This window comes from Lepidochelys olivacea (genome assembly GCF_965140295.1).
Source record: "Lepidochelys olivacea isolate rLepOli2 genome assembly, chromosome: 9".
Lineage (NCBI taxonomy): Eukaryota > Metazoa > Chordata > Testudines > Cheloniidae > Lepidochelys > Lepidochelys olivacea.
This window is the reverse complement of record NC_140419.1, coordinates 65,460,457-65,477,706: the sequence shown is the minus strand read 5'-3', so window position 1 is coordinate 65,477,706 and position 17,250 is coordinate 65,460,457. Positions and strand designations below refer to the sequence as shown.

General features: G+C 53.0%; 1 protein-coding gene across 2 annotated transcripts; it reads left to right on the top strand.

Moving 5' to 3' along the window:
- The first annotated feature begins 237 nt into the window (after nt 1-237).
- Nucleotides 238-17,145, top strand: SRPX2 (sushi repeat containing protein X-linked 2). Of its 2 annotated transcripts, none has more exons than XM_084638526.1 (11): nt 238-446; nt 2,306-2,486; nt 5,721-5,804; nt 6,044-6,235; nt 10,310-10,486; nt 11,071-11,197; nt 11,342-11,463; nt 11,942-12,121; nt 14,183-14,316; nt 14,393-14,514; nt 15,361-17,145. In XM_084638526.1, the coding sequence occupies exons 2-11, from the start codon at nt 2,417-2,419 to the stop codon at nt 15,539-15,541; spliced, it is 1,389 nt and encodes a 462-aa protein (XP_084494652.1). In that variant the 5' UTR covers nt 238-446; nt 2,306-2,416; the 3' UTR covers nt 15,542-17,145. The 2 variants fall into 2 exon arrangements, with proteins under 2 accessions (XP_084494652.1, XP_084494651.1); XM_084638525.1 differs by having other exon boundaries at nt 239-446; nt 2,306-2,494.
- Nucleotides 17,146-17,250: the final 105 nt, after the last annotated feature.

Here is a 17,250-nt window from a genome sequence, read left to right as displayed (position 1 = left end):
TGCTCTGCTGTACCCTGGATTGCAGAGCCTGCTCATGCTGAGTCATGAAATCTGCAACCTTTAGTATTCCACATCCTAGACTCAGGCTTAGCTACAGTAGCAATTGCTCTATGGGCTGCAGGCCAAGGAGAGAGGCACCATCCTGCCCACATTTGGTCTTCAGTGGGTAGATTAGCTGCTTAGATCTCTGCATAGGGTGACAGCCCTTCAGCCACGGTTCGGGGCCTCCTCCCTAGCCTTCTCTCTTTTCTCCCCCTCCTCTCTGGGGGACAGTACAGCTTTAAGGAAACGTCTGGCAGATGCAGACAGCAGAACATCTGGGCACTGTTAGCCGAGTCTCGGAGGATGCAGGAACAAACCACACACTTTGGGAAAGTTAAAGCACAAGTTTCCTGAACAGGCTGAGAGGAGAGAGAAGGCAAGGAGAGGGAGCAGCAGTGAGGCAGGTAAGATCTGCTTTAACCAGCCATTTGACTTCTATCCACAAGGGAAAGGGACCCAGGGAGCGTGGACACAGAAAGCTTTTCAACTAAGCTACACCGCCTATCAGTCTTCCCCTGGAGCTGAGGATAGACAGATGTTCCTGCATGCTGTGTGACAAGCCTCCCTCCAGGCACCTTCCTCCAGCAGAGGCAGGGAAAGGATCCCAGCAGTTGGCTGTAAGACTCTCACTAATATAGCAGGTAAAGACTTAGGGGACATTGAACTGTTGCCAGTGACAGGACAGGCTCCTCAATATAGAGAGGGCTCCAGAGGGGTCAGGTATTATGGTGATGAGCATGGTGGAAAACCCTAGAGCGATATGAGCTAGAGGGAGGACTTGGAACAATAGAAATGTGGGGGTGGGGAGTATACAGATCAGCATCACCAACAGGGAGCAGGAATTTCTATCTTGTTTTGTTTTTCTACTCAAAAGCTGCTTGTCAATCTGCTGCTCAGTCTGCCTGGCTACTTCTCTGTGTTTGTTAGAGGTTCCTCACCCAGCCAACCCCCAGTTTCTGAGTAAAGATCTCCTGGTAACCAATCAGTCTGTCTATGTGTCTCTCCCCATCTCATTCTCTTTCATTGTCTGCCCTCCTTCCCCTCCCTCTGTCCTATACCCCAGTTTTCCCTCCCTCATGCATTTCCCTTGCACTTATTCTGTTGCAATAGCACTGACCTGAAGCCACAGTAAATAGTGAACACATTTTTTTTCCCCCACGCCTGTTCCAGTCAAGCCGTCTGTAAATAACGTTTGCTCCTCTGTCTTGGCCCTAACACCTGCCCTCACTCACCGGATCTGCCTTCAGGCTTTGCACTGACTGAATCCTACTAAAAAGAAAAGGAGGACTTGTGGTACCTCTAACTCAGACAGCAAACAAACCTGGAGAGTCAGTCACAAAGAAACTCTCCCCATGCTGTCTAGAGCAAGGCCCTTCTCCAGAAATTCCCTTCTTTCGTGCTCTGGACAGATGTGTTACTAATCAGTATATTTAGCTGGCCTCTTCTCTTGAAGGTTTATCCTCCCCCCTCCCATACCCCACATTTTTCTGTCTGTTCATATGGGGCCTGATCCCCCTTTGCCTGGTGCAGTCCTTCACACTAGCACCAAGCGGATGGATGTTAAACACTCACACTCTGATCCAGTTGCCTTTCCACTCACTGCAATGGTGCAAATGATCGCACAAGCTGTAGGGCAATGGTGAATTGGGTCCTTTGATTCCAGTAAATAACATCTGCATGTGCTCTAGATTTTGGGGAATTTCAGCTAGAAATGGGCTCAGATTAGAGTCACTTATCAGAACCCTGGGGCCTGGTCTCAAACTACTCACTTGGGAGTTAGCAACAAGTTTTACTCCTTTCTAATTTCAGCATGAATTTCCTCCACATTAAATAGCCCTTGACTCAGTGGAAAACAGTGTTGCTAACGCTCATGATTTTAACACGAGTCTCATGGTTCTGGGGGCATTTCTGAAAGCTTGGGGGACTTTCCCTTTCATTTTTTTAAAAGGAAGTTTCTAGCCCTCCTGGTTGCAGAGAAAAGCTTGAAAACATGACTCCCTGGAGGCTCACAAAGCCCAGAAGGCACATAAAAAGGGCCCAGAATTTATTTTTCAAAATCTCATGATTTTTAAGCGACTCATGCTTGCAAGGGATCTGACTCAGGATTTTTGCATGCTTAGGATGGACAATACTAGGGAAAAATCTGGATCTGACCAGCATGGACTGGAGAACAAAGCTAGGGGAGAATACAAGAATGTGTGGGTCAATAACACACCAATGGCCAGGGGTTGTTCTGTTTTAAACCCACTTCCCTTTATTCTAGGTACCAGTCTACAGTGCTGCCTGCTGGGCTCTCCGGGCTGCAGCCTGCCTGCTAACATCAGAGTGCACTACCAGGCAAGGTGCTAGCTCCCGTGGCCCAGGCCCACTCCACATGCTAGAATGGCACAAGGAGAAGCACCACTCCTGCTGCTCTTCCTCACCAGGCTGGTGTCATCAACATGGTATGAAGGTCAGTGTCCACCCAGCACAGGGGAGTTAGTCAACAGCAGCTGGTGCTACAAGGAAGTGAGGAATCAACAGGGGCGAGCAGGCCTCTCTCAGGGCACAGGAGAAGCTGCTTTTCTTCTTTGTGGGGGCTATGAGTAAATGAGTAGAGCAGAGGGAAGCAGGTGCAGTTCATAGCTGGGAACACTAGGGGAGTTTGGTGAAGGAGGAAGGGGGAAAGGAGCATGGTGGGAAGCTCTGAGTTTGTTGGAATAAAGGATTGAGTTCAGCCTGGCAGCCAAATCCCAGGACCCCTTTTCCTCTAGGCACCCTGGGAAAGGTGACCCAGTTTAGAACAGGTTAAAGGCCTACTGATGCAGGCCAGAGGAACCTCAGCAAGGTGCGCTCTCTCTCCTTGTGAGGGTGGCAGGGAGAGTCAACTAAAGCATCACTTAACGTGGACCTGCCCTGAGGGCAGCGGTTTGCTGAGTGCCAGGGAGCAGGTTTGGGTTAGGAGACGAGGGAGGAGCTGGATAACAAAAGACAAACCTACCCTGGGAGGTTGACATGATTGCTCAGAGAGGGCCCTGGCGTCTCTCTGCAGGAGGTGGGGAAGGGAAGAGACAGACCCAGCGCTGGGGTTAGGAATACATCCAGAGAGGAGTAAATAACAAACTTCCCCCATTCCAGCCACGGTGGCAGGAACTGAACTTTTCCACATGCCTTCAGCTCCTTCGGGAGCCTTTGGCAGGTGATTGTTTGTCTGGAACAGCTGCACAGACCAAAACCCAAGCTTCTTCCCATCCTTGGCTAACCTGCCCACTTACAACCCCTCAACTTGTTTGCTATAGAAACCAAACTCTCTCTCCCAGCATCCCAGATACAAACCATTGCCAGGTTAGCATGGGAGGGGCTCTCAAGAGCCCAGACCTCCCCCCCAACACCGTAAAGGCCTCTGCAGCCCCCTGGAGAACTTTGACCCCCCCAAATGCATTAGACTGGTCTCAGTTCCCACCCCGGCTCATCCTTGCACCGATAGATCCTCCCTGTTTTGTTGTCTCAGCCTCTGCTCTCTGCCTGATTCATACTGAGCCATGATATCACTGAATAAATACAGACTGAGGATGCGTCACTCTCTCCTTGAGGGGATGGGTCTGTGGCCTCAGCATCAGGTTTATAATAACAAGACTCCCTGAAACCACACATTCAGATCCCAGCAGGGCTAAGTCAGCCCATCCTTCCTATGAGGTAGATATATTGAGTTCCACGCGCTTTGCTGTGTGTGAGCCTTAAAAACTGAGGTACTGGCTGCATAGGGTGGATGTCAAAGATCTCACAGCACTTTGCAGCATAGTAGGTGGTTTGTCTCAATGTTCTAGCCACTGTCTTCCCCTACGGAGGCTCCCTGCATGCTGGGTGGGTGCCCAGAGGTGGGTGCGGTTCAGTAGCACTGCATGTATGAAGTGGGTGAAGGGCTCTGTAGAAATGAGTGGGTCAGAGAAACAGGGCAGTTTAATTGGGGATCAGAAAGGGGTAGGGGGAGTTGTATTATTATGGTTCATAAAGTTTCCCCCAACATGGAGGCTCTTCAGAGGGGCTGGTGGATGGAGTGCGCTGAGGTGACAACCCCTCTCCTTTCATCCCCCACCCATCAGCACTGCAGCAGGGGAGGGAGAGCAAAAGAGAAGGCAAGTCTCTGGATTGAGTGTGGGTCAGTGGAGGGTATGAGCGGATCTCAGTAAGACTTACCCTGCTCCCCTAGAGCCTGTAGAGCTCCTCTCCTGGAGGCCAAGACAATGCACTCTCCCTGGTCACTCTGAGCTGGAGTTTCCTTTCCCCGCTCCTTCCTCAAGGGAGCCTGCATGCCAAACTTGTAGAGAAACATGTGGGATCCTGCTTAGCACAGACATTTGGTTTTGAGGCTAATACAGAAATGATGCATGGGGCACAGGCACTAAAAATAGGAGCAAAATCGAGCACGCTCACATGCAGTCACTGGAGTGGAGAGGGAAAGAGAGAGTCAGGAATGAGAGGAAATCCAGCTGAAAGGTGAGCTCACAGCTCAAGAATGCCACTAGTCAGCCCATTTCATTCACTGGGGCTCAAATGCATCCACTACTGGCCATGGCTAAGAGGGAAGTTCGGTCTCTGTGTTCATTCAGCTCTGGATGTCTGCATGCGCCCCAGCCCTGGCATGGTGGGGGCGCCCTTTGCTGAGTCGCACAGGAGTGGGGGCCCAATCCTGTTCTTCCCACCACTTGCCTTATAACTCCGTGGCAGGGGACGTGAGAGGGAAGCGATGGGAGGGACTTCCTGGAATTTTGTTCATGAAAGGACTGAGTTGTCCCCTGTTCAGCTGTGCTCTGCTCCGACACCCACTTCCTGTCATTAATGAGCCTGGCACACCAGGCTGTTTAGTCTGCTGAACAGTGCCAGCCGCACAAACCACGTCACTGCCAGCTGAGGGCAGAGCTTTCTGCATAGATGTGCTCCCTCCTCAGCGTTTAGCTGGGGCCCTGTCTGTGGAGGAGCTGGGATAGGGACTGGGACAGAGCGAGAGAATCAAGTGTCAACAAGAAAGGAGCACAACCCCCAAACTGCTCCAGCAGCCAATCCATGCAGGACTCTAGGCCTGCTGCTGATGCAGCGGTTTACCCATGCACGGTGGATGTAATACATGACCACTGTCATCTGATAGCACCCATGGCTGCGCACCCCTCAGACCTGATTGTCCCTGGCCCTGCACCTAAGGCAGTTGTTCACACCAGTGCAGAGTGGGTGTGAAGTGCTACCAGCTCTGAATGGCTGTATTTTACCTCCCCAGGCTGTGGCAATACAGGCCTTCCTGCTCCTCCTCTCAGTCTAGTGTCTGCCTCAGCACACCATTCTCGGGTACCAAGGAACCTGAGAGGAGATGGGCATTTCAAGTTGCCAGGGGGATGGAGACAGTAACTTAACAAGGGCTGTGAATGCTGAGCGGGAAGCCAGGGTCCATAGATGTTTCCCCTGAGGGAGGCCCCACACTGGCAGGCATTGCTGTAGGAAGCAGATGTTGCCCAGGGAGCAAGTCTCTTTCCAGGAGTTCCAGAGAGGGATAATTCCCTAGAGCCCAACATCAATGCAGCTCCTATCACCATTTCTCTGCAGACCCCCAGCACCTCATATGCTACTCTGAGGGAGAGTCAGGGGTGGGATGCAGAAGCACGACACTCAGGTTGAGACCCCACCTCACCATTTTCTCCTCCCACTAGGTTCTGGCTACCATGCTACTGAGAGGTACAACAATGAAGTGTATGTGGAAGAGGCTCCCCAAGCTCCTGCCCTGGACTATCGAGGTAACAGTTGCACACTGACTTTCCACCAGGCCAGGGGAAGTCATCCCAAGCTTTCCCCATGGCTCCCCAGATGCCCATAGAAGGGTGCCCCTGGCCACCGGGACTGATGCTGGGCTGCCCCTCATCTGGGCCTCATGCTGCCTCAAGACCCTGAAAGTGAGGCACAGTTTGCCCAGCTAGACTAGCCCATCTGAATATTTAGCACCAACATCTCCCCTCCTTTCTCGGTCTCTCCTTAGTTCCCCAGTGGTGCTATCCATTAAACGTCCACCACGGAGAGGCGACCTGCTACTCCCCCAGGGGAGGGAATTACCGCAGCAGCCTGGGGACGCGCTGCGAACTCTCATGCGATCGAGGCTTCCGGCTAATAGGACGGAGGTCAGTGCAGTGCTTGCCGAGCCGGCGCTGGTCTGGCACCGCCTACTGCAGACGTAAGTCCTGCATGGGAAGGGGCGTGCATGAATGTTCCAGTGTGTGTGAGCATGCTGTCCTGATGGTGACTAGTGCTGGGCTACACGACAGAGGCAACTGGGAGAGACTGTTTGGTGTCTGTGCTGGGTGCAGCACTTCATGTCCAATAGGACCTGATCTCTGCTCGCTGCCTGCTCTAGTCTCTTGCTTATTTGCTGCCCAGCCCGGGGCTCTGGTGTTGCATCAGTTGCAATCACATTTCATTTTACATCAAAGGAAGAGCCTGCTGAAGCGAGACATGAAGCATCTGCGCAGGGGGCAGGGTGAAGTAGGGCTTTTTAAAATTGCATTGGTCAAAACCAAAGCCTGGAAGCCCTAAAGGAGTCCTGACCTGAGCTGTCCTCAACAGGAAACTACAGTGACAATGTCGCTGACTCTCATGATTTTATCACAAGTCTCCTGATATTTGATGTTTGTCTTAAAGCCGCAGCTCCGGGACTCGTGTGATTAGGAGACACTCTCAGCTTTCATTAAAAACATAGGGTCCCAGCCCTCCTGGTTGGGGAGAAAAGCGGCAGAACGTGACCCAGGCACACCCTTAGGGCTCAGGAACCAGTAGCTATTATTCTTTTAAAAGCTCTCATGATTTCTAAGCCAGACTCGTTTCTGAATGCTTGGGGTGGCGATACCGCATTGGAGACTGACAGATGGCACCTGCTGGGGCAGCAGCCCCTCTACCAGGCACCCAGAAAGGCTCCAAGCAACACCCTGGACCATACGCTGAGAACCACTGCAGTGCGCAGCTTGTAAAGCGCTTTGGGCTCTGTAGAACAGTGACTTACTGGCCAGTGCACCCACTCCTGGCTGGGTACGGCCTAGCAGTCTCTCCTTTAGCACTCCTGTGGTGCTCGGCTTCTTCTTGTGGCTTAGCCTCCCCCAGGTCCTGTTCTGGGTAACAGAGTCAGTGACAATAGTCCAGTGACCTTACAGCAGGCCTTCCGCCCTGACTCTGGGCTCAGTCTTTCCACCCCTTACCTCAGGGGCTTTCAACCCACCTTCCTTGGTGGCTGGTAGGGGAACCTAGACCCTTCCTCTACTCTGGGTTCCAGCACAGGGATCCTGAAGCTGGCAGCTAAGCTTTGCTTCCTCAGCATCCTTGTTGCCTCCCTGGAACTTCCTACCTTGGTTTGGGTCTGGGCCCTGTCCCCACACCTTCCTGGGCTCTGGGGAGTTCTTTCTCCCTGGACCCCCAGCTCCCACCTGCCTCTCCCTAGGCTCTCTGTGTCCGGGTCTCTTTCCACCAGAAACCTGACCCCAGGTCCTACCTCCTTGGGTCTGTGATGGTTCTCAGGGTGCCCAGGACTGGGAATCACCTTTTTACTCCCCCTGCCTGCATTGGGAGGGAGATGTGCTTGGGCTTAACTAGGTGCCAGCTTCCTGTTACCACCAGCCTGTCAGCCATCCAAGCACTCTTCTCCAGGCTATACCAGCCCTTACTTTGCCTGGCAGGCTAACAATAGGTGTACCCCAGTCCTTGAGCCCCTTTGAAGCATTCCCTTGTGGTGTCCAGCTCTTCCTCCACCGAATGCTCACAGAAATACCAGATCTGCTGCCCCAAGGGAACAGTGCACACACGAGCTTGAATGATTCGGCTCAGGATCAGCTACTTGAGCAATACCCCAGCACTAAGATATATTGACAGTGCAAACAATGATAAGTTTACCATCACAGATTCAAGAGCCAAGAGATAGTGAGTGAGAATAGTGGAAACAAAAGGATTACATATAAAACAAAATCTTAACTCGATTTCTAGAGACTAAATTTAACTTAAACTTCTTTAGACAGAAGATTAGTGTGTTATCTCACCCTGAATGTTCTTTGCAGCCTTTCAGCGAACTTGGGTTTGGATCCAGTTTTCACAAATGTCATCATGCTGCCCATTACTTCCTAGGTACAGGATCAAGGAGTGTCTTCCTTGCCTTCTCCTTATATCCCCAAAGTTCATTGTCTGTGCTAGAACCAGGATAATCCCAGTGGCTTGTTCTCCCATATACTACCTCCCTGTTGATTTCACATCCCCCTCCTGCCCCCGCCCCTTGACTTTGTATGTAAATAGCGCTTCCGCTGTGGTGGCTGACAGTGTTTAATTCACATGTCTAACAGAAAGGCTGTTTGCCAACTCTGCCTTGATACAGACTTTGAGAATGTATTTTCAGCCTATAAAAGATATTTCACAACAAACTTAATGGCCATCATGGCTCTGGCTATCATTTAAGACCTGACCTGGCAGAAGGTACATACCAGAATCAGGAGATTCCTGTACCCCCCCCCCTTGCTACCTGGGATGGAGGGGTTCCTGGGTCACAGAATCATGGAATATCAGGGTGGGAAGGGACCTCAGGAGATCATCTAGTCCAACCCCCTGCTCAAAGCAGGACCAATCCCCAATTTTTGTCCCAGATCCCTAAATGGCCCCCTTAAGGATTGAACTCACAACCCTGGGTTTAGCACAATGCTCAAACCACTGAGCTATCCCTCCCCCCTTTTGTCCAGGATCACTCCAGGAGCTTGCTCCTCTCCTGTGGCTTCCCACTGTCTCTCCTAACCCTCGGCTAGGCTCCCCTCTGCAGAAAGGACCCCACTACCTGTTCTTTCTATGGTCTCCTGCCTTAAGCTCCTTTCTTTCTTTATTACCCAGCTGCTCTCAGCTGGGCCAGATACAACTGGAGCACTAATTGCTCTCTGGCTCCAGTTAACTCTTTCTTTGCCAGTGTGGGGATAGACATGCCATTACAGGCTCTTTCAAGATCACCCTGCCTAAGTCCTACAACCATCACTAATGTCTGAGTGCCTGGATGGAAGGCCCTTCATTTCCATGACCTGCTCCCCCTCCTGCAGCTTTCTCCTGGGGTTTATTGCCCCACGTTAACAAAGTTGCATGAGGGCTGGAATGAAAGAAAAACTCAGGAGCCCTATAAGCCAAGCCACCCCAGGGCCCAGTGTTATACCAATAAAATAAAAACCAGCAGGATCTTATTAAAGGGAAAAAGGCAAAATACCACATTTATTGTGTATACAGAAAGAATCATAGTAAGCAGTTAGTTATAGCTATAACATTCCATTCAATCTCATATTTATATTTATATTTATTCACACATTCATTCATACAAACACACACACACAGGTTCTGCAAGGTTGTTATCATAGTTACCAGCCTTAGAGTTGCTCATGCCAAGCCACTGGCCAGGTGGCCTGGACATGAGGAGGGAGCAGGGCCTTGTCAGATGCTCATCTGATGCTTCTGGAAGTTGGTTTGCAGAATCAGACCCCAAAGTTCTCACTTTTTAGAGTCTATTTTTATAGGAATTTCTTCCTAGGCCAGTCTATGGGAATTGCTTCATCATGCTGTTGCTGAATCAATCAGCAGATGGCACATTCCTGACGGCTCCGTGCCGCCAGATGTTATCTTGTTCTTTGGTTCTCCCATTCTTGAGGCTGTTGGGTGGATTCCAGTCTGCCCTCCGGGGGTCCTCTGGTTATTTCCACTTGACGCCTTCTTCAGCTGATGGACACTGGATTCTTAGGCTGGCACCTCCCTGATCATTCAGTTATTATCCACACCAAGCATCCATCCACATACATCCTCTATCTCTATTTTAATCACAATTGTTAACACAACAAAAGGGCGGGGAGTCTCTGGGTGCTGTTTCTGTTGTTAGAATATTGCTTTCAGTCTCTCTCTCTGTGAATTGCTTTGAGAACAGACTCTGTCTTAGAATGTACTAACGCAGTTAGCAGCTTGCAAGTTTCACACATAGAGGGAGAGAAACAGTACCAAAAACCAAGAGACCTCTGAATTACTAATACCCTGGAATTTAAACTCTGGGGAATCAAACTCATTTGTGATTTTAATACAGAACTTCCTTAATATGATCCAACACCAGAGCAGCTGAGCTCAACGCCACCCTGGCTGGTTCTGTGTCATTCCAAACCCTCCCCAGTCCTGGTGCTGCAGTCCTGAAGCGTGTGCTACCCTGCCAGAGGGATTTCCACACTCCTGTGTCTGCTGAGCGGATCTGCTCGTTCTGTTACAGAGGTCCGGTGTCATGTGCTGCCGGCAGTGATGAGCGGCTCCTACCAGTGTTCAGCTGGGGTGCTGCTGGACTCTCACTGTGATTACTCCTGCCTCCCTGGGTACCACCTGGAGGGTGACCGCAGCCGGATGTGCATGGAGGATGGGCGGTGGAGCGGCAGCGAGCCAATCTGTGTAGGTAAATTTTCACCCTGCTGTCCTTACTGCCAGCCTGGCTCATCCTGCACACATGCCCTAGAGACTAGGATTGCCCAGAGTTTCTCCTCAGTGCCTGCTCTGTGAGGATATTACTGCCCTCATGGTTTATCCCTGCTCCCCTCACCCCCGGGGATTGCAAACCCCAGCTAATCCTGAATACCTTCCACTAGGGACTGCTGTACTAAGATTACTTCCCATGGTTTACCCTGCTTACATCCCCCCACAGAGGGGCATTGTATTCCCCTTGGTTTAAGGTGATTGCTTGGCTCATGGAAGGAACGACTCATATCCCTATGCTTTGTCCTAGTTCCCTCACACTGGGCATGGCATCTCAGTGGGTTATTCTGGGTCCCTGCCCCAGGGGGCATTGCTGTCTGTATGGTTCACCCTGGCTAGCTTCCCTAGGGAGGGAACTATTGCATGTCTCTGTGCTTTCTCCTAGTTCCTTGCCCCCGTGGGTTTTACTGGCTCCTCCCAGGGTTTATTGCTGAACCTCACCCTCCCTGTACTGTGGCCCTACCCCACGTGGTTCCCCTGGAGTTTCTCTCTGCTTTGCTTGGGCAGATATTGAGCCCCCCAAGATCCGTTGCCCGGAGACACGAGAGAGGATGGCGGAGCCAGAGAAGCTGACGGCCACTGTGTACTGGGACCCACCCCATGTGAAGGACTCTGCTGATGGCATCATCAAACGGTGAGTGCTGAGAGCTGCAGGACCCCCATCCCAAACAGGGTCCGATGGCTTCGTCGCCCTGAAGTCACTTCGTAGGGATCAAACCAAAGGCCCAGCTGGGAGAAATGCACTTCACACTGAAGCAACTCTGTCTTTTGGGTCCAGAGTGACACTGCGGGGCCCAGAACCTGGATCTGAGTTTTCAGAGGGGGAGCACGTTATCCGTTATATCGCCTACGACCAGTCCTACAACCGAGCCAGCTGCAAATTCATCGTCCGAGTCCAAGGTAAGGGACAGGTTGCCTGCTGCACCTGGGACCCCAGCTCCCTCACACCTTGGCTGGAGGAGCCGATTCTTCCCCTGTGTGGGCTCAGGAGCTGCACTCACACCAAGGATGTGTGGGAACAAGTTTTGGTTCCTGCACATTGTCTCCCATGTGATCAGTGTCACCTATAGGTCCTGTGCTTCTGCCACCACCAGAACCCTGCTAAACCCAAGCCACTCCAGGACACCTGGCACTTTCTCCCACTCTCCCTAACCATCTCATGACCTCTGGCCATACCAGGACACAGGGTGCCACCTCCCCAATCCTGCATCCCTGGCTCTCTTGGACATTGGAGCTATGGGCACTCGGGCCATTCCTGGCCCGACTCCCCCTAGGGCCTCCAGGCACCTTGGCTAGCCCACTCCACACTCCTCCAGCACTACAGCCAGTGCTAGATCTAGGCATCCCTTGTCCTTGACATCTGCTCTCCCTTTTGCAGTGAGACGCTGCCCTGTTCTGAAGCCGCCGCAGCACGGCTACCTCAGCTGCACCTCGGAGGGCAATAACTACGGTGCCACATGCGAGTACTTATGTGACGGGGGCTATGAACGCCAAGGGATCCCCTCGCGCGTCTGCCAGTCCAGCCGCCACTGGTCGGGATCCCAGCCCATTTGTGTGCGTAAGTGTTACGGGGAGAGTCACTGGCGAGGTTGCATGCATGCAGGCTGAGGCTATAGCCTGGAAACAACTCCTTGTGCTGAACTGGGTCTGTTGTGTCTCCAGTTCCCAGGAGCTCATCAAATCAAGGCCCTGATATTCTTCGGTGAGCATAGGGCTTTCCTGGCAGCATCTGCACTGCCTGAGCATTCCCCAGCCAGCCTCCCAGCGAGAGACATCCCCCTCCATCCAGATGTGGAGCCTCCTCCCTTCTATGATGGAAAATCACTTATGGTGGAAACAAGAAATGGCAGTGCCGAGACTTGGGAGCCATTGGCAGACAGGGATGGCATCCCACAACGGTCTTCTTGGGTCTCTGGCCCAGCCGGTCTCACCTACTGCTGAGCATGTGACTCTGAGTCCCACTCTGGGCCTGATTCACAGAGGGGATGAGTCTGTGATTACCTCAGAGCTTGAGCTCAAGCTGTAGCTGCTTGTGCTTTTAGCTCTGGAGGTGTTCGGCCAAGATGGCAGCTGTCACACGTGTCTTCCCCATATGGGCAGTGGCAGGTTGAGCAGCTTGCCTCAGTCCGAGCAAACTCCCCGAGCCCTGTCCCAGCCCACCCCACACTTGCTGACAAACCTGGGATGGGATCTTCCGAAAGGTCCTCTTCTCTGGTGGTTCTACCGCGCTAGTCAGGAACATGGAGGGGACGCCCCCTAGGCCATTACACTCTCTGTGCATCACCTCCCCTCAGTGTAGCATATGCTGCCTTTAGGGGCTGGTTGGATGTTCAGATGAATTAGATAAGAGAAAGGAAGGAGTACAGTGTAGCTGTCTCTAGCATCCCTCACACCTCCTCCGTCAGAGCTGGATTTTCCCAGCAGCCCCTCACCTTGAGTTCACTCTCATTTTCTTTCTCTCTTTGTTGATATCACCCAGCCCTGTCCCTGAGATCACTTTGGTACTGGTTGTCAGGGAGCCTGCCTGGTGGCAGAGCTGGGGATGATGCTATTCTTACTGCCCTTGTCTCAGATACACACATGGGCCTGAACCTAACCCCCACCCCAACCCCCTTGCCCTTTGGGGAAGTTGGAATCCAGATCAAGACTTCGCAGCTGACCCCTCTCAGCGCCGTGTGCCAAACCAACCCCTGGCTCTGAACACCACCCACTTCCAGGGTGGATTGGATCCAGATCTGAGCCTTGTGGTGTAGGCCCATGTCAGGTTGCACTGGAATCCCAGCACCTGCGCTGCCTAGAGAAAATCCCCCTCTCCTCTTCATAAGTACAATTTAAAAGCCAGGAGACCCATGGCCATGGGCATGGTACAGGAACTGAACCCTGAATCTGCTGCCCTCCTTAGACTGGGCTAGGCAAAGGCTCCCCTGCAGCACCCCCTTCATCTTGCGCATACCATTGTTTATAAAGCCCAAGATTTACCGCTCCTCTCATCCCAGGGCAAATCAGAGGTAGCGTCACAGAAGCCATTGGAGTTCCCCAGCATAAGCCGGGGAATGGGGAAGAGACTCAAAGCTGTCCTGTTTTCAGCCATTCATTAAAACAGTCACAAACACCATCCTTAGGTTATATCCCCTGGTTAGTCCCCATCTCCTGCTGACCACTCCTAGAGCAGTAATGCAACATAGCTGGCTAGGCTGCCACTGTGAAGTCCCCAACCATGTTCAATGCTGAGATGGAGGTCTGGTCTGCTGAGGCACTGGGTCCCTCCTTGATCTGTGTGGCCTGGGGCATTGTCTCTCTCAGGCTGATGAGATACAAGCAATGGGCTCCTGGCCACTTTCAGCTGGGTGAGGCGCAGACTCCCTGGTTTATGTGACACTGGGGTGTGGCTCCCCTGGCATGTTTGCTGCCCTCTGCTGGAGAAGCTGGTGAAATGGTTCCTGCTGATGGACAACAGAGAGCCCCAATCCAGGCGAGACATATCAGCTTGCTGGGAGAAGGGGAGAGACAGCTGACTTCTGGGGTAGGCCACACTAGGATCCTGCAGACAGACTAGGGGTCAGAAGCCCCCACCAGCCACCTCCCTGTTTGTGCTCACAAGCTCACCTTCCCACCTCAGCCATGCAGATCAACGTGGACGTGAACTCGGCCGCTGGCCTCCTGGATCAGTTCTATGAGAAACGTCGGCTCCTGATCGTCTCTGCTCCCGACCCCTCCACTCGCTACTACAAGATGCAGATCACCATGCTGCAGGTGAGCCCCTCCCCTGTGCCTCCTCCAGCCCCAATCCCAGCCAACAGCATCTGACCTGCTCTTCTCCTGTCTGCAGCAAGCCACCTGCGGGCTGGACCTGCGGCACGTCACCATCCTCGAGCTGGTGGGCCAGCCCCCCCATGAGGTGGGCCGCATCCGTGAACACCGGCTCTCGGCTGACATCATCGAGGAGCTCAGGTATCGGGGCAGTGGACAGCCACACTAGTTCACAGCAAGTGGGATCATGACCCCCAGATCAACCTGTGGGTGCAATACACTGCTAGGGACAGGACACTGCTGTCTCCCTCTTGGGGCAGCTCCTAGCAAGTGTAAGAGCCTGCTCCTTAGAGATCCTGTAGCTGCTGCTCTAGCTCATGTAGTGGGGAGGCTTGTGCTTTTGGGGCTAAGTGTCCCAACTGCAGGTCAGCTACGGAGTCATTGGAGACACCTGCTCACAGGAAAGGCACCCATTCTCCTGAGTGCTGGCGGCTTGAATCCTGTCACAGGGGCAAATGACAAACCCTACTGCCTGTGCAAAGTGAATGCCAGCCCTGCCACCTGCCTGCAGCGGACACGGAGCCATCCCCACAGAGCAGCAGGGTGGTGTCCATGTTGCTGCCATGCACAAAGCAAGCCAAAATCTACTGGGACGCCTAAATTATCTTGTACAGGCCTGTGGATAAGCCAGAGAGTCCCACAAAATCCAGCAGTCAGTAACCCAGCTCTCAGGGGTTAGGTGCAGTGGGGTAGGGGCAGGCTGGGGCCGTGACTTCTGCACCAGCTGGGAGCTGGGCTGTATGCATGTAAATGACGAGGCAGCTTCCATATTAGAGAACAGAGGCGCAATGCCAGTAGCATGAGAGAGTCCCCCCTCCCAGAGCTGCTCACTCAACTTGGGAATGGTGTGCACAAGCCTAAGGAGGCAGCCAGTGCAGGAGTAGGTGTGACAGGGTCTGTAAAGGGGCATTCAGCAAGGTGGGCCCAGCTGCTGCCAGTCTCTGCAGGCATAGCAGGCTCTCAACTACCCACTCATTGCTTCCACAGGCAATTCCTGCACATCACCCGCTCCACTTTTAACATGGTGCTGATTGACAAGCAGGGCGTGGACCGTGAGCGCTACATTGAACCCGTCACCCCTGAGGAACTCTTCATCTTCATTGACACCTACTTGCTGAGCAGCCAGGAGGTCACCCAGCGAGCACAAAGCAGGGACATGTGCGAATGAGCGACTGCTGCACGGGTGGGGGCAGATCCCTGCAGCCCAGGAGCCAATGCTCCCACCCCTTTAAATTCAGAACTCCACAGCCTCAGAGAATTCCCTTTCCGCATCGTCTTGGGCCAGCTGCGAGGGAGGAAACACTGTCAAAGGTCACAGACTTTCCGGTGGAGCCAGCTGGGCCAAGCCGATGTCACACCAGCCTTTCACTGCACCAGGCCAGCAGCGAGGTTAGGAGAAAAGAGGAGTTTGGGGGCATTATCTTTTTCCCCACCTTCCCCCCACCCTCAGCCTCTGCCCAGGCCCAAAAAGTCACTAACAGACCAGCAAGGGGTGGCTGCAGGTCAGGAAGGATGGAGCACAAGCCCAGCAGCGTCCGAACTTAGGTCACCCGCCTTGTTATTTCATTCTCCTCTCTTGTAAGAAACAAGTATCTTCTAACATCAGTAGGGTTCTCAACCATGCAGTATGCCCCGCACTCCCCCAGGCCAGGTTTCCCATGCAGTGCTAGCCCAGCATGCCCTGCCCGGTCTGCACTAGCCCACTGGCAGAGGACTCATGCCTCTAGCAATAGCACTCTTCCCCCGCACACCATACAGATCATGCCAAACACATCAAGCACGTTTGCGTAGCCACCGGAGGTGGAGCTGTGATGCTCTGGCAAAGGATGACAGGAGCTGCCCAGAGCAGTCTATGAATCCCTGCTGCATTAGGCTTGTTCCCAAGAGCTGGAAGAGGGTTAGGCTGGCTGCAGCCCACCATCACCAAGCGCCTGACACAATTCTCCGGGGAAGATGGCTTCTCTGAATGCCAGAGCAGGAACAGAAGATGTTTGAACGACACACTCAACTACAAAGGCTGGACTTTGTTTAGACCCAAGCAGGCATGAGGTAAGAGTCGCGGAGTACAAAACAAGCCACCCAGGGAGCAGGCCCAGTGCAACTACACAGGGTTCTAGGCAACCTGTCTCAGATAGGGCCTGAAGCTGGTGAAGGCCACTCCTTGTAACTTTCCTGAGACAACAGGATCTGGCCACCCAGGAAGTTTCTTTCCTATTTTAAAAACAGGTGGGGAAGCGCTTGGTTCATTAAGAGCAAAACTGCCCCAGCAGCCCAGAGCCCCCAGCTTCCCTGCACACTAGGGCCTGGCCAACAGTCTTAGGGCCACAGCTTATTCTCCTGCCTCAGTACAGGACTCCACTAACCCTTACCTACTGGAGAAAGGCCACTAGTATAGAGGACAGGTTTGTAACCATAGTGTCTCTTGCCCCATCCATCATTCCCCTTCCCCAAGGAACATGGGGATGGGTAGTGAGGTAAAACAAGGACAGCACACAGGGCAGAGTGCAGGTAGCAGTGAAGGGTTGACAGAGCCTGCCTCTACTGTGCCGCTCAGCCAGTGGCGGAGATGGGCCCCTTAGCTCAGCAAACATCTAACTGCAAGTTTCAAAGTCTACCTCTTCCCTGGAGCAGCCCCTTGGGGACACACAGCTCCAGGCCATGCTGCCACAAAGCAGTGCTAAGACATAGCCCGACCACAAGCGGAGCAGACAACCACCTGCAGTGGAAGGCAGCCGGCCAGGGCAGACGAGATTCTATTCTCATCACAGTTAGGGGCAGCAGCTTTTCCCTTGTCTCTGTATGCAGCTCCCTGCCCTTCACACCGAACTCCCTCCCAGAGACAGGGATAAGTCGCCCCCCCCCCAGTCCCAACAGCCC

Bases quoted from the DNA above. Each gene is read 5' to 3' on its own strand.
- SRPX2 (XM_084638526.1), top strand. From the start codon at position 2,417: ATGCTAGAATGGCACAAGGAGAAGCACCACTCCTGCTGCTCTTCCTCA. The intron at 11,464-11,941 runs GTAAGGGACAGG...TCCCTTTTGCAG, and splicing joins ATTCATCGTCCGAGTCCAAG to TGAGACGCTGCCCTGTTCTG. The intron at 14,515-15,360 runs GTATCGGGGCAG...TTGCTTCCACAG, and splicing joins GACATCATCGAGGAGCTCAG to GCAATTCCTGCACATCACCC.